The sequence below is a fragment of the Acromyrmex echinatior genome, chromosome 2, assembly GCF_024713525.1.
Source record: "Acromyrmex echinatior isolate Ae372 chromosome 2, ASM2471352v2, whole genome shotgun sequence".
Lineage (NCBI taxonomy): Eukaryota > Metazoa > Arthropoda > Insecta > Hymenoptera > Formicidae > Acromyrmex > Acromyrmex echinatior.
In genome coordinates this window covers 25,835,992-25,860,427 of record NC_141853.1, presented here as the reverse complement: position 1 = coordinate 25,860,427, position 24,436 = coordinate 25,835,992, and the positions used below count along the sequence as shown (strand labels likewise).

Below are 24,436 nucleotides of genomic sequence, written 5' to 3'. Positions count from 1 at the left end.
GGTCATGGCACACGAAAACTTAAGCGGTAAAACGTAAGCAATAAGAATTAATCAATCACAGTAGAGTCCGTAAGATCATAACATAGTAGCCAATCCAACATGTTGATTTCCTTATATACTGCTTATTGGGTGCATTTAGTATTATAATCGCTCACTGAACGCTCAGTGAGCTCTTGCATCTGATTAGCATATTCCGTTAGAACTCAAAATATAGACCAAACAGATACAAACGCTCACTGAACTGTCGTAGTACCGAATGTATCCATTGTCTTAAGTTTTTTGTGTGCCATGACTCTAACATCGTGGACACAAGGTTTAAGTCCGGATCTACAATAGGTTTTAAGCTTTATGCCATAAGAAATTGACCAACTACAGTCGAATGCGAGGAAAATAATAGCCGAAAATGCTATAAGTGATAATTACATGTAGCACGATTATATGAACCAAATATCGATTTATCATCTCCAGCCTTGAAAAGTGGACGATGTACCGTAATAAAAGTGGACGTTGCTATGTAGTTTACATCCACTTGTAAGAGGGCAGTAGTGCGCGGCAGCATTTTGTGATTTTGGACCGTCATGTCCTCTCTCAGGTTTCTCTCTGGTGACGTCATGTTGGAGCAGAAGAGATAAGAGAACGGTCATAGGAAGAAAGTTCTGTTTTCTGGTGTGTCTCTCGGTGCTGTAGAAGATTGTCTGCTCGTCTCATTAATCTCGCGTATCGCCGAAATGTCGTACGCGTATCTGTTCAAGTATATTATTATCGGAGACACAGGTAAATAACGTGACGTGCACGCGGGATACCACCGCAAAAAAAAACGGGATCTTTGTTCTCTTCCCCCTTCTCATGCATCTTCTACGTCGTCCGTGACAGGCCCTTTGTTTTCATTTCCATGATGCGCGACGATATTGCTAATTCGTAAATGCAAGAATAACTTCGTTTTACAGAGGCAGCCACCGACAAAAAAATTCCCTTAACACACGTTTATTTCCTTTAAATATATTCGTCGCGTGTCAGCATATATGTGTTGCGATGGATTTTAAGTAGATCTCGTCTCGTCATATTGCTACTTGATTTATTGTATGTTGTTTCATCACTATCGAGTACCATTTTGTGCAACTTGACGAACTTTCCTGTCAATTTCCACGTTAACATCTATATATAGCGTGTTATATATTATGACCTGTATCACCGACAAAATACTATTAAAGACGATCGACGCTTATGGAAATTTGTGAGCCTGTTAAAATTTAAGTGATTAAGGGGCGGTTGTTCCACCTTTTGGTAAATTTTATCTGTTGGGTAAGTAGTAAGATTATTCAATCACGTGCGCGAATTACCAGATTTACCTCACAGGTAAAATTTACCAAAAGGTGAAATAACCGGGCCTAAATGTAAGAAACTAATAATACAATACTATCGTGATTTATTAGTTTTAGACATGTTTAAAACTTAATAATACTCGATTTTTAAAACTGTGATTTTAATATTATCCAAGTTTGATTATCAATAGAGATGTTAACTGCAGAGAAAGAATTATAATTTTTTGGCAATATATAAGATATAACATTTAAAAAATATGCATATTTATTTATACAGCATTTACATAATAAAAAATCACGAATTTAATAATGCCTTATCGAAATATTTATGTTAATAATTAAATTTTTATTAATTATCAGTAACATCTTCAGTATTGTTCTTCAATTATCCCTGGGCCTCCCAGACCCTATTGATAGTCACGAAAATTTACCAACGATCTTTAATAGTAACTTTTTGTAGTCCATATTCAGAACGCGCTTACAATTATGTTAGCGCACTAACATACCATATGTTATGCATATTATAGAATTTCAGGAATAAAAGCGCGTTCCATGTACAGGCTTACATGTTTTATAATAGAATTATTTCTGCTGCTAAATATCTTGCATATATCTTGTATAATGTCTATTATCACTTGTAAAGGTATTGATTCAATTTTATTTCCATAATTAAATTCATAAATTATTGTAAATAAATGTTACTATGTTAAATACTAGGAAATTAAAAAATTATATTATATAATGCAATATATCGCAAATATATTATATAAAAACTTATAAGTGTTGCAGTAAAATAATGGTCCATATTCAAAACGTACTTTTACCAATAAAAGCTTTTATCTCTGAAATTCTATAATATGTGTGACGTAAAGTATAGTTTGTTAGCGCACTAACATTGTAAGCGTATTCTGAATACAGGCCAATATATAGGGAAATTTTGTATTTAATTTGAATATACATATGAGATTTTATTACAACTTGCTAATTAATAATTATTATAATATATAAATACAATGATATTTTTATATAGGAGTTGGAAAGTCTTGTCTTCTTCTTCAATTCACGGATAAAAGATTTCAGCCAGTTCACGACTTGACAATAGGAGTCGAGTTTGGTGCTCGTATGATTACCATTGATAGCAAGCAAATTAAACTGCAGATATGGGACACTGTAATATTATTTAATTCATATTATATTGTTGAACTCAAACTTCATATTACCGATATTTACTATTAATAGAATCATAATTCTCTCAATCAGTATAAATACTTGTATTAATAATAATATTTAAATTAATACTGTTTATATAGAGATTTATACAGTTTTAAATTCTTATTCTATTAAACTCATTTGAAAAGATACTTTCAATCATTCTGTAAAAAATTATATATTTTTTTTATTTTATTATTTTACTGAGATACAAATTCTGATAATTATATGCTTTCTTTTTTAATTTTCTATAATTAGTAGAAATTTATTATTATTAATTATTTTCTTAATTTACATTTTTAGGCAGGTCAAGAGGCGTTTCGTTCTATAACAAGGTCATATTATCGTGGAGCAGCTGGAGCTTTGTTGGTATACGACATTACACGTAGAGAAACTTTTAATCATCTTACAACATGGCTGGAGGACGCAAGGCAACATTCAAATTCTAATATGGTTATCATGTTAATCGGCAACAAAAGTGATCTAGATAGTCGAAGAGAAGTAAGGAGAGAAGAAGGTGAGGCTTTTGCACGGGAGCATGGTCTTGTTTTTATGGAGACCAGTGCCAAAACTGCAGCCAATGTAGAAGAAGCGTTCATCAATACAGCAAAAGAAATTTATGAAAAAATACAGGAGGGTGTCTTTGACATTAATAATGAGGTATGATACTAATTCTTTTAATTAATCTACATGTACTTTAAATATGAGTAATGAACAAAATTTTTCCATGATTTCATACTTTATCATTTATATATAATATATATATATATATATATATATATATATATGTATATATATATATATATACACACACACACATACATACATACACATATATATATATATATACACACATACATACATACATACATACATACATACATACATACATACATACATACATACATACATACATACATACATACATACATACATACATACATACATACATACATACATACATACATACATACATACATACATACACGCACGCACGCACGCACGCACGCACGCACGCGCACACACACACACACACACACACACACACACACACACACACACACACACACACAGGATTGGCCATATTCGACGGAAAGATCTGGCAACACTGTAACTTTTGACAGAGATGTTAGATCGAGTAACGACGTTTCCCATGATTGAAAAAAAAAACATCTTTCCGTCGAATATGGCCAACCCTGTATGTATATATATATATATATATATATATATATATATATATATATGTATATATGTATATATATATAATTACAAATGAATTTATTATTGTTTATCTCATATCACTGTGAAAGAAGAAATAACAGATAAATAAGCAGTGACAACATATAGTTACATATTTATTTTTTTGTTTTTTTTTTTTTTTACATTATATATTTGCATTGTAAATTGCATATAGGCAAACGGCATTAAGATTGGACCACAACATTCGCCAACAAGTCCTGGAGGTTTAGCAGGAACTGGTGGACAAGGCAGTGCGCAGGGTGGTGGGTGTTGCTAGGGGCTGGGGCTTATCTGTCCACCGCTTCATCCTTCTCCGATCTGAATTGACCCTACTTCTGTTCTTCATTTTAATCCGAACATACTTTGTACAACTTAATTTTGCGCATGTCGCGTCATGAGGTAACAAGTGACAATTAATGTATTTATTAGTTAAAATAATCTTATACACATAATAAATAGGATTATTGTAAGACGAAAATGTTATACATCACGAAAATCATAAGGCATTAATAAAATCTTTGTTTACAAATTCTTCTAAAATATATAAATGAAGTTATATCATTTTTTTAAATGTATTTTTGATAGATTTAATTCAAAAATAACAGATATTTTCCAGTTTAATATATTATACATACACAATTATTATTTATATTTAATTATTATATATATAACTATTTTTGTTCTTGCACATCATGTAATAGTTTTACTTTCTATGTATAATGAGATATTATTTTAAATCGATACCTATGAGGTTTCATTAACTTTTATTGTAAAAATTTTTACATTTATTTAAGTATGCATATAGTCTAATTTAATTTTAATTATATCGTAAAATTTAGCTAAAAACTTGTCTCCCACTTTATGCAGCATGTGAAATAATTGTATTAAGTAATGTATTAATTTATTGATAAAGCGGGAGAGGACAAGTACTTTGATTTAACATTTTATATTTGTTTAATATGTATTATGTACTGTAATGTAATGTGCACTAACGATCAAAATTCCATTCTATTGATAGTGGCTCATGGACGCTGATGTATCAGTTAAACTGATTTGACGTTATTTACACCTAATTACCTAAAACAATTATATAAATATGTATGTATTGATGTATAAGATAATAATTATATAAAACATATATTAATCAATGCCATCAAAAGGCCTATATTTAACCAGATTTATATTCTATAATAATTACCAAAAGATCTCGTATTGCACATATTGGCTATTGATATCATTATTTATGGCTTTTTTGGAAGATGAAAACATTATTACTGCTATAAGCAAATTAAAAAAATACATTTTTACAATTTATATTGTAGCAAATCTATATTATATCGAAATCTACTTAGTATTTAACATGTAACACATTAAACATTTACATTGTTGATAAGGATATCAATACAAATATGTATGGCAGTAATAATTATCTGTACTTTCTCAAAATCTGAAAACAATTCCGTTTTAATGAATTCCTATCTTTATTTTTTTCATAAGATTAATTATGAATATTTCAAAATCTGAACAGAGACATGAGACACATAAGATATTTAAATACATGATGAATTAAGGATAAGTTTTAATAGTGCACGTTATTATATTTATTGAAAGATTTGTAAACTGACAAGAAAAACAAAATTATACATTAATATTTCTCGATGAAATTATAACGACATGCATTTATAATTATATTATACATCTAATTAGTACAAATTGGCTTCTCTGAGCATTATTATAATCAAATGTTATTTATATCTTAAATTATGAACTTATAGCTAATTGTTATGCCAAAGAATATGTCAGCATTATATCTCTTTTGCGCTTGTATACTGTAATGATGAAATAATTATATCAGCTTCGAGATTATATACATTCAGTATATTTAATTTATAATATAATCTAGCTATTATTCTACGCATTCAAAACTAATTTATAATGTATTTTGTATGTATGCATTGGGTATATCTTTTTAGTTGGAAAATATATATGTGCACATTACTTATTGTTTCTGCTCCTACGATACATCATGTAATTTGAGTTGCGTTTTTTTTTCAGAAATCTGTGAGATGATTGATAAAACTATCAGCATAATTACGCTATAAAAGATAAGATTAAAAGTTATAACTGAACTTAAAGTCAAATATAAATGATTTATTTTTAACCATACAATATTTAATTTAGTATTGTCCTGCTCGACAATTGTATTTATACAGACTAGCACTTTTTTAGCATGATCTTTTTACGTGACTATAAATTTGTCACTTGCAAGCAAATGTACTTATATTAAACATCTTAATTGTAGTAGAACTATATAAATTATTCACAGATTGTCTCATGTCCGGAATTTGAAAGTAATACACACATATTTAAAAAAATTTAATTAAATGATTAAAATGAAATTTTTGTAAAATAAATAGACTTTATAATGTAAATTATAAATTGGGATTCGATAATCTCATTCTGCCGCAACTCGCCGGCTCGCGAAAAGGAGTATGGCAGTGTCTCGCGCGAGTCATTTGACCACCGTCCTAATTGAACACGTTGTGATTGACCACGAGTTGCAAATAGTCACATTTTGATTGATCATGAGTTGCAAATGCCTACGTTGCAAATGACCACGTTGCAAATGGTCACGTTGCAATTGATCACGAGTTGCAAATAGCCACGTTTCGATTGACCACGTGATGCAAATGGATATATAACCTAATCCTAACCTAACTATGAAGTATATAATAACCTAACCCTCCTTTTTTTTGTTTGTGAGAAGAAAATTTTCACATAACTCGTCATCCGGGATGCTCTCAAAGGGAGAACTTAACCGGATGACGGCAGGACGCCCAGAAACCGGTCCCCTGTGTGTGCGAAATTCGATTGGTCTGCGTCCCCCTCCCTCCCCCATGGAGAAGGACAACGGACACCATCGTCTACCTCGCTAAAAATCTCTCCCTATATCAGCACCATCGCAAGACTAATTGAGAGCACTCCGGGATCGCCTACCAAGGTATCTTAACCTAAAAACTAGACATACCTAACTATGCACCCTATTCACATGTCTCCGCTGTTCAGCCATCGGAGCAAAGAGGCAAAGGTGAACATCACCCGCGTCCTCTCCCTCACGTTCCTTTTTCTTCTTCATCACGGTTTCGCAGAAATCCGCGAGGGCCATCCAGGACTGCGAAGAGTCCAGAGCAGCTCTAACAATACGCCATAGGTTCTATCAGACGCATCCAGCCCCAAAGGCATCGAACAGCACCACACGCTAGTCCTCTCAAGAAGGACAGAACAGTGTGGACCGTTTCCCCACCCCCCTCCCCTTCACCAATGGGCGCACATCTTCGAATCGGAAATCCTATTTCGTATAGGTAGACCTCAAAGCATCCATGATCCGTGATGACCTGAGTCATGCGATACGTGAGGCCTCCGTGTGCACGAGCCACCCAGTCGCCTATGCAGTCATTCAGGGCTTCCCTGGCCGCCGTACCAGGAGCCTCCGAAGAGAAGCTAACCAAATAATCTCTCCATCTTTCCATGGAGCGGCGGAACTCCACTCTCGAATAAGGTTCTGAACCCTCGGCATAATAAATCCATCTCTACAGATGATCTCTCTCCTACGCAAATACATGTTCCTCAGGCAATCCATCATGAACTTGAACGGCACCGATCTCGCCAAGATGGCCGCAGCCTCATGGGAGATGGTGCAGTAGGCTATCATCCTGAGCGACAACCGCTGGAGCTGCTCTACCAGACGATGCAGATGCCGGTCCCCAGCCACGATTTGAGCCCATATCGCTCTGTATAGGATCACCGACATGACCATCGAGGCGTACACATGATGCCTACCCTCTCCCGGTCCACCGATATTGGCAGTAATCCTGCCAATAGTGGTCGCCATCCTTCCCGCCTTGAGGAGGAGGAGGCGAAAGTGATCCTGAAAAGTCCATCTCGAATGGAGAAATAATCTCAGGTTTCAAGGTAGATCCATCGGGATCACCGCCTCCCCCCCCCCCCTCCCCACCCGAAGAGACGCCACCGAGACCTCGTTGGCCATAAAGACGATCACTTCCGTTTTGCCGACTGACATTTAGTTCCTCAATGGTCCGAACAACCACTCCCAGTTCCGCGCGAACTCGAGTTTCCTCAAACGAGGGGCCCATCATCACGATAAGAGTGTCATATGGTGGAGCAGTCCACCGGCAGTCCCAATCATAACACAGTCCGAATCGTATCCAATGTTCCACAAACCGAGTCATCGTGGTCGACAAAGCGACCTGTCGGACAGGTAATCCAGCATCCGCCTGAGATACCCTGGAATCTCCTTGGTCTCCAGGGCCGAACGGATCACAGGAGGGCCATGGGAGGGAGTTAAAGACATTGGCGACATCCAGAGACGAGTGAGGCTCGATTGCGCATATTATCGATCGGACACGGACCCGATTGGACAAGGACCCAATCGGACACTGACGCGATCGAACACAGACTCGATTGGACATGGACCCGATTGCACACAGACTCGATTGCGCACGGATCCAATTGCGCACGACTCGATTGCATACAGATTTAATTAGACGCAACAGCGATCGGAAAAACGGGAAAAATATTAGTAGATGATAAAAAAATATAAATAAGTGTTTATATTCACGCGAAGCGATTCTCACCTTCCCTCTCTCCCCCCTTGCAAAGGAATGCACAACTTCTATAATTATACTGTTGTTAAGATTAGAAAATCTATCATGTAGACTAATACTTATTGGTTCCGGATGGTTACAAAAAAATAACATATTCGACCCACTTGGAGTCTAACCCATAAAGACAGTGAGGTGTGAGAACAGTCTGTGTGCAATCGGGTCGTACGCAATCAGATCCGTACGCAATCGGATCGATGTGCAATCGGATTTGTGCGCAATCGGATCTGTGTAATCAAGTCCGAAATATGAAATCAAATCCATGTTCTAATGCAACGCTGTATGTCCGATCGAGTCTGTGTCCAATCGGGACCGTATCCAATCGAATCTGTGTCCGATCGGATTCGTGTCCAATCAGGTCTATATCCGTAAATATTGCAGTGTCTAATTGATAATGTGCATAATCGGGACATTCCCCCAAAGACACCGCCAATACCCTCCCTTCGTCACGCACGTTGTCATCCACCCACTCCCTCAAACGTCAAACTGTGTGAATCATCGAGTGACCCCTCCAAAAGCCAAACTGGTTGTCAGAAAAGCCGCCCTTGGAGTTCAAGTGGGTATGTATTGGGTTATCTAAAAAGTATCCGCGGTTTTTTGTCACTAGATGTGTGTTGATGGTCATATATCGAGTGACAAAGTACCGCGGATACTTTTTAGATGACCCAATATAATCGACGACACAGAACCATGAAAGGATTACATGGTATGTTCAGCATTTGCAAGCGTCTCTTTCTAATTCTCTGCCCCCTCGCTTACACAATAGGTTTGTTCGCGTCGCATACTCCAAATTCACCCAGAGAGCACTTGGATCACAAGTAAGGTGGCGGTTGGAGCAGTTGCATTCATATGTTCCAATGTTCAGTGAACGGATTTAGGACAAGTGAGCCTGTCATCTAATCTAATCCGTAAGACTACTTGAACGGATCGGACATGTGTCTTGTTTTGTTTCGGGTATTTTGTTACTTCAATTATTTGAAAAGTGTTTTTATACAAAATAAATGTATTTTTAATAAATATAAAAGTTATATTATATTTTTATATTATGTTATATTTTATTTTATTGTATTAATATTATTTTATTTTATTTTTTTAATTTTTCTAATTTTAATTATTTTATTTATTTATTATTCTTTTTATTTTATTTATTTTATTTTATTTATTTATTTATTTTAAGAATTAAATATTTACAGATATTTAATAATATTTTAATATGTCATTCAACATTATTAAGATCGTTTTGAAGATGCGAATAAACATCAAAAATTTGTTAAATTGCTAGTCAATTTAACTCGATATTACTACGATAGTTTAGTGGAGTTAGCGTTTCAAGACCGAAAAATCATTTCGGCCCACGTTTCTAAGAACTACATACGTAGTATATAAATTCACACAAGAATCATACAAGCATTTAAGATCCAGTTAAATCATTTAAGGCTTTGATTTTTATAGTTTGCGTTATTTTATTTTATTTTATTTTATTATTTTATTTTATTAATATTATATTATATTGTTATATTGTATTTTTATATTTATACCAAAAATTTATTAAATGCGTTTTTATACAAAATGAATCTGAAATACTTTTTTCGTTTACAACCGTTACGTTTACAACCATTACGCATGCGTACGTAACATGCCCCAATATCACCTTCTGAGGTGAGACAAATGGGGCGTGCTCTTAATTGATCCATGAAGTGCTCTAACGCGACGCGAACATCTAATCGCCATATTGGTTCCGGTGACGCGAATATATTGAAGCGTGTTGGGCATGTTGGAATGTGCGACGCAAACAAACCTAGTGATCTTTCGTGATCCAGTTTAGCCAACCTTAATTGTTATCTTCGTCGCACGCACATCATTTAGGTTAGGTCTCTTTTTATCATGTACTACTTAGTAATACCAACATTTGTTCGCGTCGCAAGCTCTTATCCTAGAGAGCCTCATAGATGATACATATTATTAATTTTGGAAATATATATCTTCCTCTATTGTGCATATATACATAATATAAAACTATGAATTTTTACATTTCAGATGTCAGGATCTATGCATATTACAAAATGCTTATCGGGTGCAGTGCTCCTAAATGCACAAATTCTAATAAAGATGGATATTGCTGCACAATATTTGCTCAAGATCCAAACTTGAGATAAAAATGGATTGATGCTGGAATTCCTGATTGGAAACCTTGAAAATCAGTTGTACTGTGTGAGGTTGGAAGCGTGCATACAAAATTTTATAAGATGTCTTATTCTAAGAGATAAAATTTTTAATTTACTTGTGATTATGATATGCTATTTATATAGAATTTATTGACGATTATAGTTGTTCAAGATTTCAAAAGTAAAAGTTTGAAATCTTAAGTATGCATATGTTTTTAATATTAAAGCGATTTGGTAATAAAAATAAAAATAATTGTGTTTGATTGTGGCAAAATAATCGTGTTTGATTTTTTAATCGTAAGAAACATAAAAGATTAATTACAAACGTTATATAAAAAATCTATATGTCATTAATCAAGAAAAATATAAAATATTTATTCAACATAAATTTTTAAGATATATAATATTATACAACATTTATTAAAAATTGTCACATCTATAACAAGAAAAAAAAATACTGATAATTCAATCACATAAAATTGACAGTTTTTTTACGCAACAACTATCATTATGTACTACATGGACTGAAAAGTCCCGGGATTTTTCAATAGGTGGCGCCACTAGAAAATGAACATGATTCATTTCGAGAGGTTCATCTGTCATTAGTTTATGTATGAAGTTTCATGACATTTCGTTCATTCGTTTACAAGCTACAATCGTTTAAGTGGCGTTACTTTCGCCTTCGTAAAAAAATGGAAAAACAGGAATATCGCATCTTGATCAAACATTGTTTTTTGATGGGAAAAACTTCTGAACAATCATTGAAATGGTTGCAGAAATGTTAACCCACATCTGCTCCTTCGAGAACAACAGTTTATCGGTGGTTTAGTGAATTTAAAATGGGTCGTACAAGCACCGAAGACGCACCTCGCTCTGGAAGGCCAAAAGAGGCTACGAAAATCGCAAAGCAAGTGCATCGAATCGTTTTGAGTGATCGTAAAGTGAAGTTGCGCGAGTTAACTGAGGCCGTGGGCATCTCAAAAGAACGGACGGGATACATTTTGCACGATGTTTTGGAGATGAAAAAGCTATCGGTACGATGGGTGCCGCGTTTGCTGACCATCGACCAAAAACAGCAGCGCGTTGATGATTCAACGGCCGGTTTGGCGTTGTTGCAGTGTAATCGAGCGGACTTTTTTCGACGTTTTGTGACGTGGGTCCATTACCATACGCCTGAGTCCAATAGGCAGTCTGCAGAGTGGCTGAAAAGCCACGAAAGCCGACCAAAGCGGCCAAAAGACCAACGCTCGGCCGGGAAGGTTATGGCCTCCGTTTTTTTGGGATGCGCATGGCATAATCTTCATCGATTACCTGCAGAAGGGAAGAACAAGTTACGGGAGAGTATTATGCAGCGTTATTGGACAAACTGAACGACGAAATAAAGAAAAAACTGCCCCATATGACGAAGAAAAAAGTTCTGTACCATCACGATAACGCACCGTCACACACGTTCTTGAAAGCGATGGTCAAATTGGACCAATTACGATTCGAATTGGTTGCTCACCCACTGTATTCTCCAAACTTGGCCCCCAGCGACTATTATCTGTTCTCAAACCTCAAGCGGTGGCTCCAGGGAAAGAGATTCACATCGAATGAGGAAGTCATCGTGGAAACCGAGGCCTGGACGTTTCGTACTACAGAAAGGACATCGAAATGTTAGAAAATCGCTATACCAAGTGTATCGCCCTCGAAGGCAACTATGTTAAGGAATAAGTATAACTTTACCCAAAAAACACTTGTTTTCATTAAAAATCCCACTTTTCAGCCCATGTAGTATAACATGTTTCAATTTTTTTCTTCTTTCTAATTTTACAGATTCATCATATTTGCAAAGCAAACTTGATATGGCACCTTTTCTCATAATTTTTTTTGCTGTCAACACGGAATAATTCTGATGAATGGAAATGAAAAATAAGAGATACACGTTAGAGAAAAATATCCGTCCCATTAACTATCATTAATGTATCAATATGTTCGAATTTTTCATGCAACTACGTAATCGTTACATACACTCGCATTATATTAAATTTAATATATTGACTGAGAAATTGAATGAGAAATTATGATATTGATGTTATTTTTGTTGATATTTACGAAGGTTACGTTATAAAATATTTATATGCATGCTTCGGTGCCAACCTCACACAGTACAGCTGATTTTGAAGGTTTCCAATCAGGAATTCCGGCAGCATCAATCCATTTTTATCTCAAGTTTAGATCTTGAGCAAATGTTGTGCAGCAATATCCGTCTTTATTAGAGTTTGTGCATTTGAGAGCAGTGCACACTATTAGAAATCACGAGCTTCTTTTACATGTAAATGAAACTTGTGGTTATGAAATTAAAAGTAATGAATGATTTAATTGAAAATTAAGTTATAGTAGTAACTTAAATGAAATGAACGTGTACTTTATGAAAAATACATTAAATTTTATGTACACAAATATACTTTTTAGTTATAATATACTTTTTAGTTATAAATACATTAAATTTATAATGTAATGTCATGAAATTAAATTCAAATTGTGTAACTTAAAAGTTAATAAAATTAATAAAATTTAAAAACATTTCTAACACTGCATCTGATAGGCATTTTGTAATATGCACAAATCCTGATATTTGAAATTTAAAAATTTGTAGTTTTATTTCATGTATATATGTATAATAGAGGAAGGTATATACTAGGTGGGGTGAAAAGTAACCTCCTTGGGAATGAAAAAAATTTTTTTCTTATGCAGAATCTCGCCCAAAATATGGCGTGTTCGCTCAGTACTAATCTTTGTAGCATCTGCTAGCTCGCGCACCTTCACTTTCCGGTCAGCCAACACCATTTCATGTATTTTTTTGACATTTTCCTCGGTAACCGCATCGGAGGGCCTGCCACTGCGGACTTCATCGGTAGTGGAGTTGCGGCCACCACGAAACTCTCGAAACCAATATTTGACGGTGTAATCTGACGGAGTATTAGCCACATAATATTTATCCAACTTTTCTTTTGTTTCCTTCGCCGTTTTGCCTCTCAAAAAATAATGTTTTATGAGAGAACGAAAATCGTTTTCGCAAACACGTCAACAACAATCAGCTCTCAAAACAAAACTAAGGGCAGTATCGCACTGCCACTTGGCATGTCTGCCTAAATATGAACGGACTACAAGGCACCATAAACTTTTTTGCAGTAGTGGCGCATTCTGGCGGTCAAGGAGGTTACTTTTCACCCCATCTAGTATTTCCAAAATTAATAATATGTATCACTTATAAAGATCTTATCAATTGTAAAATTGAGGAGAAAATTGCAGCACAAGGTGACAAATATTACTGCTTTTGCAGTCATCTAACCTAAATGGCATATCCCACCATGGCTTTACAGAGCTTGATTATTAAGTCCAATCAGAGGAGACATAATGCAATTTGCCACTTTCTTCCTGTGAGACTCTGTTTTATTCTAACTCTTACTCATTTTAACACGTTCGTTGGAGTGAGTAGGAGCTATAATAAGAATTGAAAAACATTTCAAAAATATATATTCAAAATATCCTTTTTTATAGAATTTTTCGTATATATTATATATGAATTCTGAAATATTGTACGTAAGATTCGTATAAAAACATTTGAGATATTTTCTGAACAGTTATAAAATGATATAGAAATTTTAAAAATTTAGAATCTTTTTATATGTAAATTATAAAATATTGTAAGATTGGTATAATTTTCTATAATTTCCTATAATTATATATACGAGGTCTGTCCCAAAAGTATCCGACCTACCTCCATTTTTCGGCGCTTGGCTTATTCTTCGTCATCCGGTTGGTGGCATCCTTCGAAGTAGTCCCCATTTGATTGAACAACACGCTCATATCGATGCTTCCACTTCCCAAAGCAGTCTTGAAAGTCAGTTACTGGAATCGCCTTTAGTGCATTCGTCGCATTGGTTTCAACAGTCGTGGTTTTCTTGTCGTCGAATCGGTGTCCTTTAAGCGGCATTTTCAATCGAGGAAATAGCCAAAAGTCGCAGGGAGCTACGTCGGGACTGTACGGAGGCTGGCGAAGCTGTACAACACTGTGTTTTGATAAATACTGCTGCACAAGGTTTGATGCATGCGCTGGAGCATTGTCGTGGTGAAGAAGCTAGTCACCGGTTTGCCAAAAGTGCGGTCGTTTTCTTCTAATTGCATCACGCAATCTTTTCAAAATTTCAACGTAGTACTCTTTGTTGATCGTCTGATCTGCAGGAGCATATTCGTGATGCACGACGCCTTCATAATCGAAAAAAACAATCAACATTGACTTGATTTTGCTCCGACTTTGACGTGCTTTTTTATTTGTGTTTTGCCCATACACTCGTCTCCAAAGGCCTTTTGCAACATTTCAATAATTTCTGCACAAATTTTTTCAAGTTTAAAGCAAAACTTGATGCAAATTCGTTGCTCAACTTTTTCGGTCATTTTTAGCTACTTAAAAATCCGACGAACGTGAAAAAGACACTGTAAACAAATACACACTGCGTATGAACTATACGTCCTACTAGTGTCGGCGACCAACCGATAAGTTCGTAAGGTCCTACTGTTGACGTGCCTGCCCGGTAGAGGTCGCTAGAACACTTTGGCGCGAAGATATAAATGCAGGTCGGATACTTTTGGGACAGACCTCGTACAATTATATATAAAACATTTTTTCCTGGATAAATGAGCAAATCGATATATAAGTATAAACAAATAAATAAGTATAATTTGTACCAATCATACTTACTACGTATAGCTTGGTGGAATTCTTAGGGTACTTACGGAATTATTCCGTTTTTCCTAGAAAACACAATAGAAATCTAAGGAATAAATGAATAATTTCAATAGAAATCCATTTAATAATGTCGTAATACATATTCTAATAAACTCTTAAACGTTTGACATTTGCTTGACAGTTGATGTTGCTCCACGCTTCGAAACGAAGAGAGAAAAGGACACATAGCGGGATCTGACGAAAATGCATAGAGATCAGTTGTAGCAACATCATTTATTTCTTCGCAGTTGGCAAGTCTGGATCTATAAACGATACTTCGATTCGTAAAAGGGACGTGGTTTGCCCAAACTGAGCACACCATGTCAATCCCTTCCATCATGATCTTCCACCCTCTCAAAAAGTTTGAGACGCTGCCTCACTCAATAGGCAAATAGGTCTGTACGAGAAGGGGGCAAGATCAAGTTTATTTGGCTTCTTGAGGACCAACCTCGCGATCTTTTATTCGGAAGCGGCTCTCCTCAAGAAGAGCAGTAAAAGTGCACGCCCACCTGTCGGTGAGTAAATGCGCCGTTCCCCTAACAACCCGTCCTACTACTTTGTCCGGACCAGGTGTCCTTCCAGACGGGATTCCGACACAGGCCTTTCGGACCTCCGCAGAGACCGCTAGATCCCTTCCACTAGTCTCTTCCACTCTTTCCACTCAGGTGGCAAGAATGGATTCACATCCATCAGCCGGCAACCGGGAAAAGAGGGCTCGCATAATCTCCCTCACCGTCCCCATGGGGAGAACTTCCAGTAAGGAGCCTCCCAAGAGTCTATTCATCACCATCCTACAGGGCCTGCTCCACGGGTCAGACTCCAGAATCCTGAGAAGCTCCTTCCACAAACGCAATATGGCCCTTCTCATGCTCCTCCTCGTCTCGCGAAGCTCCGTCCACAACTCGTTCGAATTCCGGATGGGATCGTCGCGCGTATAAGGCGCCTATGACAATTATTGCACTGGGTACGCAGATCTCATTCCACCAGTACACGGAGAGTCTGCCAGAGGCAGATCTCCTCGGCATGGCGAGGAGATCTCTCTGAGCGTCCATCATTCTAACACGATTGTCTGCAGAGTCAAAAGGAGTCAAAGGAGGAGCCTAAGCCTTCAACGAGGCATCAGCCTTCAAGAGGTCCTCATTTAATTTCCCCTCATCTAATTTGGGAAAGCACTTCCCAGATGTCGTCCCGGTAAGGAGACTAGTCACCGACGTTACAATCTCCATAAACAAATACCTGTGGTCGGAGATCTCTCTGAGCCTCCCGCCAGGGACTCCACTTCGGTCGCCAGCCACGGACATGCCTAACGACACTGGGAATGACTCAAGATGTGTCCACAGAACGCACTCCTCCTGCGCTAGCAGAACGGGACGAAGCTCCTGTTTAGCAGACAGAATCCCAACCTATCTGACCATTCCAGTAAGACCCCTCTGGAGTTTTCATCGCCCCTATTCCACAAATTGGAGCGGGCGTTGAAGTCTCCCAATACTAGTGTGGTCTGCCGGTGTACTTGAAGATACTTGTCTTCAAGTCAGCTAGAACCCTGCTCGAACTCGTAGGTCATTTTATTTGGAGAAAAATATCAGCTAAAGACCACTACTGCTCCCCACTCCATTAGTTCGCCAGATAGTTCGCGCCACGGAGCACGGCAGGTCACACCGCGACCATTGCCACGTAATGACGGAAGTCGCATGTCTAGGGACAAGCATTCTCCTGAAGGGAATAGAATCAGGCTCAGACAGATGCTGGATTCACACTGGACTTCGACGTGTGCCGTACGACACTCTGCAATTAGAAAAGAGGATTTTGATTCGTTCATTGATACGAAATAAAATTCTGCTTTCTGATTGGTTGCAGAATGTTGCACATCGGATTTAGTGTGAATCCAGCAAGAGCCACGATTCCCAAACACTCCTCCTCACAAATCCGCGCAATTAAGTCTTACGCGGGCTTGAAGTGGTTCAAATTGATCTGGCTATCTTAGCCATTGGGAGGAATGTTCACCTCCGGTTGAACGGTAGCCCCCCCATCAATCATCAACGCCGTATTTGTATTTCTCTCACGCGAAGTCACCCCCTCGTTGAAAGGAGAGCATTCAACCGAGCCTGCCCTATGGTCAACCTTCAAACCGCGCGATGCACAAATCAAGCAACGCGACTTGGCACCCGAAGGCCTTGTGTCCTCCTTAACCACAGTTGAAGCATAGGAGAGACTTGTCCTCCGACAGTTGGCCAAATATGATCAACCGCCAGGCACCGGAAGCACTAGAAGCAGCGCCCGGCCAGGGAAAGAACCCTGACAGATAACTACTTCAGTCGCAAACGCCCCTCCCCCGCGAGTTTCTCAAGAACGGAGAGACACTGCATCAATACGAAATTTAATTCGCCTCGCCCAGGGCGCAACGTTCCCACCCTCACGTCTTCATGCCTGACCCTGTTGAGAAACTCAATCTCTAGAAGTCTGTCTGTCACATAGATTTCTATACTACACTAAATTACTAACTTAAATAGTAGGGATAAAACAAAACTGAAGTATGGATAGGATACGCTGCCATTTATGACATATACAATCACAGCAATTTTTAAATAAATTAAATTTTTATTTTCATATTATAATTAAAAATCAAAGATATAAACATAAATATTTATTTAAAAATTATTTACTAAGAAATGTTTGTTAAAAAAAAAAGATTAGTTAAAGAAAAAGTAGCCAAATTCAAATAAAAATAAAAAAACATGATGTATTTGAAATATATTTTAAATATATATTTGTTATATATTTGTATGAAATTAAGTTGAAAATATAATTAAAATATTAAATTAAATCACATTATGTGCATCGCATATCATGTGCATATAATATGTTAATAATAATAATAATTATTATAGTAATACAATAAGTGATGTTTGTTAATCATGTTGCAATTGACCATCGGTTACTCACAGCACTTGAAAACTTTACAGTATTTCCAAGATGTGTGTATGCAAAAAATTGCTTCTTTCCGGGATTGTATTTTGTGATATTATTAATGCAAACAGTATAAGAAAATAATGAATGTTGTTCCTTGATTTATTTACTAATATAACTATTAATAATATTAATAATATAAATTAATAATATTAATACATATCAGTGCTCGCAACGATTTGTACATTTCGGGCTGATTCCGGCGAGCGACCCTCACCGCTCGAGCGCTCACGTGACACTCTGGTTCAGGAGCGTCCTTATACCAGAAATATACTGGAAGCGCACCTTCCGCCAAATTATTATTGAAACATTTTTTTATTAAATAATTTATTTTTATTAACATAAAAATTTCTGTTATTAATTTATTCATTGTTCCTTGATGATATACTTATATTTTAACGTAGTTCTCTAATACATTACATAATTATGATAATATACATACATTTCAACAATATTTTTCCACATCATCCGTGAGATTATAAGATATGTTTTTTTTTAAATGTGGTTTCCCTAATAGGCCTATTCGAAAAGAAGAATTAAAATTATATATCGTATAATATGATATATAATTCCTGCCAAGCCACATTCAAGTATTTAATTCTTCTTTTTGTGGAATAAATTGTGACATGACGTTTACCGTCCGTTAAGGGCCGCATAGCCTGACCGAACAGTGCAGTCTAGCATCCTGAGTCCTTTCACATTTTGGGGGGCGGACGCATCTGCGCTTTTTTTCCCGCGACGTTGGTTGCTCACGTCGCCGTTGGTTGTTCCGCGTCGCCGTTGTCGTTTTCCCGTTTTTATGTATTCCCGTACCAAGGGTTACAGAGGCGACTCCCGCGATCTTGACAGAATGACGCCACCTCACCGGAGAAAAGAGGAGGAAGAAGACCAGGATTGGGAGTCAAGAGACGACCGCTGCTGATGGACCCGCCGGGGGTGCACGACACCTGACCCCGGGTTGCACGCAGGTGATCCTTCATTATTACGCCCTTTTTGTTGACGCAAGGCATTTTCTATCGCACCCTCTTCCAGGCGCAAAGCGGATCGAGAGTTGGAACGGCATGACGGGGAAGGCCACTCTACACCCCAAGGACGGCGAGAGTCCCGAATAGGCACCTCGAGGCCACGAGACGGCCCGAAAAAAACTCCTGCAATCTCTCGAATTTCGCGCGCCAGAACACGGGCATGACGCGGTTCCCGCGATTAGCGGAGCCACGGAGCCACGCGCTAATCAGGCGAGATAAGGCCCCCTCGCGGGGATAACGAGCCCTGCGTGCGCCCGGGAGGATTAGCGCCCGGCATTTGAGCTGTGGCCCGCTTGGCGAAAGCACGTGAGAGGACGCGAAGGAGACGAGAGCTTTCCAAGGTCGACCCGGACGAGCACCTGCGAGGGAGTCACGGTGAGACGAGCGTCACAATTGTAAAGTCGCCGGTTTCCGTGTCCGGGAGGCGTAGTCTTATCGGAATTCTGTGTATGATAGTGAGTGCACGTGGCATTGCCATGCGGTAGATTTTCGGGGATTTCAAGTACGCGTGTCGTCTCCCGGAACGGGATAATCCTATTGCGTCTGCCAAGGCCACAGTCTCGTCACTCGTTGTCGGTTTTTTATCGCGGATCACATGTCGAAGTTCCATACCGTGATATTGTCGCGTATCGTGTTATCTATAGCGTAAGATTTGCATGTCTATTAGGGCGTCGACTCTCTGTATCATAGCCATTAACGACAATTTATAATAGCAATTGGTCATTGTGCGTATTTTGTCGTATTGAGACTGCGTAATGTCGAATTTGCACACATTCGAGCTTTCTCTGTATTTCAGCTGAGCGGCGCGAGGCCCCGCGAGCGCGCACGAGGTCACGCCGTGTCCACGCTATCATCGTTGCCGAATTGCCTAGTACTTTCGAGGCGAAGAAATCTTGTTCGTATTATTCGCGAGAGTATTCCTGTGTGGTGTAAGCTCGTGCCGCGAGGAACGAAGTTGATACGCCTAGCGTAAAACCTCGGGGCCTACGTAAATCCGTTATCGCGCTCAAGTAGAGCTTATCGTCTCGATTGTATCGCCAGATGTAAATGCAAGTCGAAGACATTTAATATATTTGTTACTTTTACTATTATTGATTCGTGTGTACTTTATTCTCGCCCCTATTCACTCCTCCAAACGACCCGTTATCCTCTACCACGAATCGCCCCCTCTACCATTTCTTAGGCTGAGCTACTGGTTGAGAGCCCGTCGACATTCACAGCTCATTAGAATATGGCATAAAGAAAATATCGCGTAATCTCGAGAAAGAGTGGCACGCTCACTCGTGCCTGGCGCCCAACTATTGGTTGTAATTGTGTGCCGCTCTTAAGAGCGGTTGCGTGAAGACGTATTTCTGTCGCGTTCCATTTAATGCCACCCGTCATCCGATCTACGAAAGTCTTAGCTGTGAGTGTGCGACGAAGTTGCGCCACGCTCGTGAGTGCGGTTGCAAGGTCTACTGGGGAAACCATATTAAAAAAAAAATCTTACCATAGTTACGGGTGATGTGAAATGTACGTTATCATAACCATTGTCAAAATGTACGTTACTATAATTATGTAATGTATTAGAAAACTACGTTAAGTATATCATAAGTATATCATTAAAGAACAATTAACAATTAACAATAGAAAACATTAATAAATAACAGTAAAATTCAGGTCAATATAAATTAAACGAGCTACAGCTAGGTGTACTAAATAATATTTATTAATCACAAATTATAATTTTCCGACGATAAATTTCAACGGTACGTTTCAACTATATCTTTAGTCCTTATCGACTGCAGAAATACATAAATATCTAATTATAAATATCAAATATCTAATTATATTAACATATTATGAGAAACATCTCACATTCGAGTTACAATAGACAATATAACAGATTTCTAAAAATCATCTCACCTCCGTGTTACAAAGGATCATATGAGGGCAAGTCAATAAGTTCTTAGAAAATCTGTCAGAGGGCACTCGCCTATATTCTCTATATTACAATTACAATTTTAATATAATCTATATTACAATTTTAATAGACTACTGCTAATTTGCCATTATATATTAGGTGTTGGAATTAATTCGTAGCGTTTTTTAATGAAAGAATGTTATTTATTTCACATGAGCATTAAAAAATACATTAATGAAAGTACTTCCCATCACTTGTAAAACGCTACGAATTAATTCCAACACCTAATATAATTTGTATTTACCTTCATATTAATTTTTTCTATCAATATTATTAAGGACGTATACAATCTTTTATATAATTTGACATCAAGCTACATCATGATTGGAATTTATTCATTTATTCATATTGACTGCTCTTTTTCGCTATTAACCGATGAATTGATTCGGAATCATGACTCTTCACTACATCGTTTATTTTTATCAAATTCGACTACATATGATATACCGTCGAACGTCGTTGCGATATACCGTCTTTTATAACACAGAGGTGAGATGATTCTTAGAAATCTGTTATATTATCTATTGTAACTCGAATGTGAGATGTTCCTCATAATATGTTAATATAATTAGATATATGTATTTCTGCGGCTGATGAAGACTAAGTATAATCGAAACGTATCGTCGTTGAAACTTGTCGTCGGAAAATTATAATTTGTGATTAATAAATATTATTTAGTACCTAGCTGTAGCTCGTTTAATGTATTGACCTGAGTTTTACTACTATTTATTAATTTGTTGTACGTTATACGAGCGAAAAGAGTTGATATTATTTATATTGTAAACAATAGAAAATTTTATGTTAATAAAAATTAATTATTTAATAAAAAACATGCATTAATAATAATTTGGCGGAAGATGCGCTCCCAGTATATTTCTGATATAGGGACGCTCCCGAGTCAGAGCGTCACATGAGCGCTCGGCGGCTCGTCCGTTGAACCTCGAGTGGTGATGAGGATCGCTCATCGGAATCAGCCCGAAATGTGCAAATCTTTGCGAGTACTAATATATATAATAAAATAATAATTAATCAAATTACAAAGTGCACAAAAGTTTTCGATTCTTAATTTTAAATAAATTATGGGGCTAATACTTTTGAAAAAATGATATACTTTTCACAATCTAGAGAGCTAGCTAAGTAATAAAAAATATTTAAGTACATTTTTGAAATCTATTTTTTATTTGATATTTTAACCCTTAAATATTAAGGTAAAATAACGACACTTGAGGTTGGTCCTTGAGACATTGATTAAAAAAATCAGAATAAAAACAGCAATTAAAATAATCAGTTAAAGGGCAGAGTACAAGCAAGATATTCTTCGCTATCATTATTAAATATTAAAAATATTTAACTAAAAATACAAATACAGACATTTCGACCTATCCGATCATTTTCAATGTAACATATGCAGTTTACATTAAAATAATTACAATATCAAAAATTCTAGAAAAGTCAAGCGCTTATAAATCTTCAATTCTGAAGCAACTGTGTAATCCGAAGACCTTGATGTGATCGCAAGAAGTTATAGGATCTTTTTTTAAACTTGTCATTCCACTTCTTACTACAGCATATAAATTAAAGATTAGATATTATAATGATATTAGCCAGCACACTCAGAAAAAACGTCTTACTAATATTGTTAATAATCATATAAGGGCAGTGTTACGTCTTGAACTTAAGGATGCTTATTACCAGCTTAACCAGAACAGATTTAATATATTCAAGAGTTATATCATTTCCAAATTTTTATCTTTTTATTTTATTAATATCTTCTTTGCTCATCAAAAAAAGAATAGTCTCCAACTGTGGAATAAAGAAAGAATTAGGATTGATAATAAAATTGGATGGCTGAGTAAAGATTAGTTATAACAAGAAACGTGAAATTCGATCTATAGAATATATAGTCTATAGAATATCGGGTGGCATTAAGGAGAATTATCCCGGACGAGAGCCAATTCGAACCTGTTATAAATAACACTGTTTCTTCCTGTCCAATCGATTTACATAATATAAATTCTTCCTGATAAATTTGAATCCGAATCCAAACTTGATATGATAAGTGGCTTATTGATCTTAATAATTCTGAAGTACCACATAATGTGAAATATTGCAACTAGGTGAATTACACGGTTCGGATTACCACTAACAGAATACAATAAAGAAAATACTTGTCTGGAATTTATTAAACAAGTTGAATGCAGTATTTCAGGGAAACAGTCTTTTGTTAGTAAAATCATTCGGTTTCGGCTATTAATGGGTTTATGCAAAATATCCCAGCTCACACTCCTGAAGAAAAATATATCAATAATTATTTAAAATCTATTGACGAATTTATTAAAAAGAATCAAAATATTCTTATTGCCAGAGCGGATAAAGGTAATGCTACAGTTTTACTAAATAGAAACGAATATTTGAATAAAATAGAACAAATGTTAGCTGACAAAGATACGTACGAAGTGATTTCTAAAGATCCTTCCAAAAAACTAACTAATGACATATATAACCTTATTAGTAGATGGAAGAAGAAGAATTACATCGATAAACTTATTTATAAAAGGTTACGCATCACTGACGAAATAGTATCGAAGGCATATGGACTTCCTAAAATTCACAAGCTCCTTTTATTGTCTCTTCGATTAACAACCCACTATTTTCACTTTCTCTTTTCTTACATTTCATTATAAAAAACAGCAATGAAGCACGCAATCAAGTGGAAAATAGCTTCCAAGTAACTTCTTAGTTGATAAGCTAAATGAAATTTATTTTGAGACTGACTATCAATTGGCCTTTTTAGATGTTGTTTCGTTTTTTACCAACATACCAGCAGAATTGAAAATATTGAGAGGAGATGAGAGAATATTTCAAGGAACATAAAAATTCCTAAAAAAGAATTTTTTATAGCTATTAAATTAATATTGGAATCCATCTATTTTTCCTTTAATAAGAGATTTTATAGACAGGTTTTTGGTTCTCCTATGGGCTCTCCATTGTCACCGATCATAACAAAGTTATGGAAGATTTGAAAGAAAAAGCATTCCAATTATTGCCGTGTCGTTTACTCTTTTACTTTAGATATGTAGACGATATTATTAC

The 24,436-nt window shown here is 36.5% G+C and overlaps 2 protein-coding genes and 2 long non-coding RNA genes across 5 annotated transcripts; 3 read left to right on the top strand and 1 right to left on the bottom strand.

Moving 5' to 3' along the window:
• The first annotated feature begins 572 nt into the window (after positions 1–572).
• Rab2 (RAS oncogene family member Rab2) lies at positions 573–5,768 on the top strand. Its single transcript, XM_087403300.1, has 4 exons — positions 573–774; positions 2,353–2,492; positions 2,835–3,191; positions 3,946–5,768. Exons 1-4 carry the CDS (start codon positions 729–731, stop codon positions 4,045–4,047), a joined length of 645 nt encoding a protein of 214 aa, XP_087259426.1. The 5' UTR covers positions 573–728; the 3' UTR covers positions 4,048–5,768.
• On the bottom strand, positions 5,348–7,662 carry LOC105147120 (uncharacterized). Its single transcript, XM_011057908.2, has 2 exons — positions 6,799–7,662; positions 5,348–5,866 (listed from the first exon to the last, which is right to left on the bottom strand). The coding sequence occupies exon 1, from the start codon at positions 7,660–7,662 to the stop codon at positions 7,228–7,230; it is 435 nt and encodes a 144-aa protein (XP_011056210.1). The 3' UTR covers positions 5,348–5,866; positions 6,799–7,227.
• A 248-nt stretch (positions 7,663–7,910) lies between these two features.
• Positions 7,911–13,645, top strand: LOC147910702 (uncharacterized). 2 transcript variants are annotated; one of them, XR_015544218.1, is made up of 2 exons: positions 7,911–9,158; positions 10,490–13,645. It is a non-coding gene; the product is annotated as an uncharacterized LOC147910702 (long non-coding RNA). The 2 variants fall into 2 exon arrangements; XR_015544219.1 differs by having other exon boundaries at positions 7,911–10,318.
• Positions 13,646–18,869: 5,224 nt separating this feature from the next.
• LOC105147121 (uncharacterized) lies at positions 18,870–20,475 on the top strand. Its single transcript, XR_015544220.1, has 2 exons — positions 18,870–19,755; positions 20,177–20,475. It is a non-coding gene; the product is annotated as an uncharacterized LOC105147121 (long non-coding RNA).
• Positions 20,476–24,436: the final 3,961 nt, after the last annotated feature.

Bases quoted from the DNA above. Each gene is read 5' to 3' on its own strand.
- Rab2 (XM_087403300.1), top strand. From the start codon at position 729: ATGTCGTACGCGTATCTGTTCAAGTATATTATTATCGGAGACACAG. The intron at 2,493-2,834 runs GTAATATTATTT...TTACATTTTTAG, and splicing joins AACTGCAGATATGGGACACT to GCAGGTCAAGAGGCGTTTCG. The intron at 3,192-3,945 runs GTATGATACTAA...AATTGCATATAG, and splicing joins TCTTTGACATTAATAATGAG to GCAAACGGCATTAAGATTGG.
- LOC105147120 (XM_011057908.2), bottom strand. From the start codon at position 7,662: ATGGCGACCACTATTGGCAGGATTACTGCCAATATCGGTGGACCGGGA.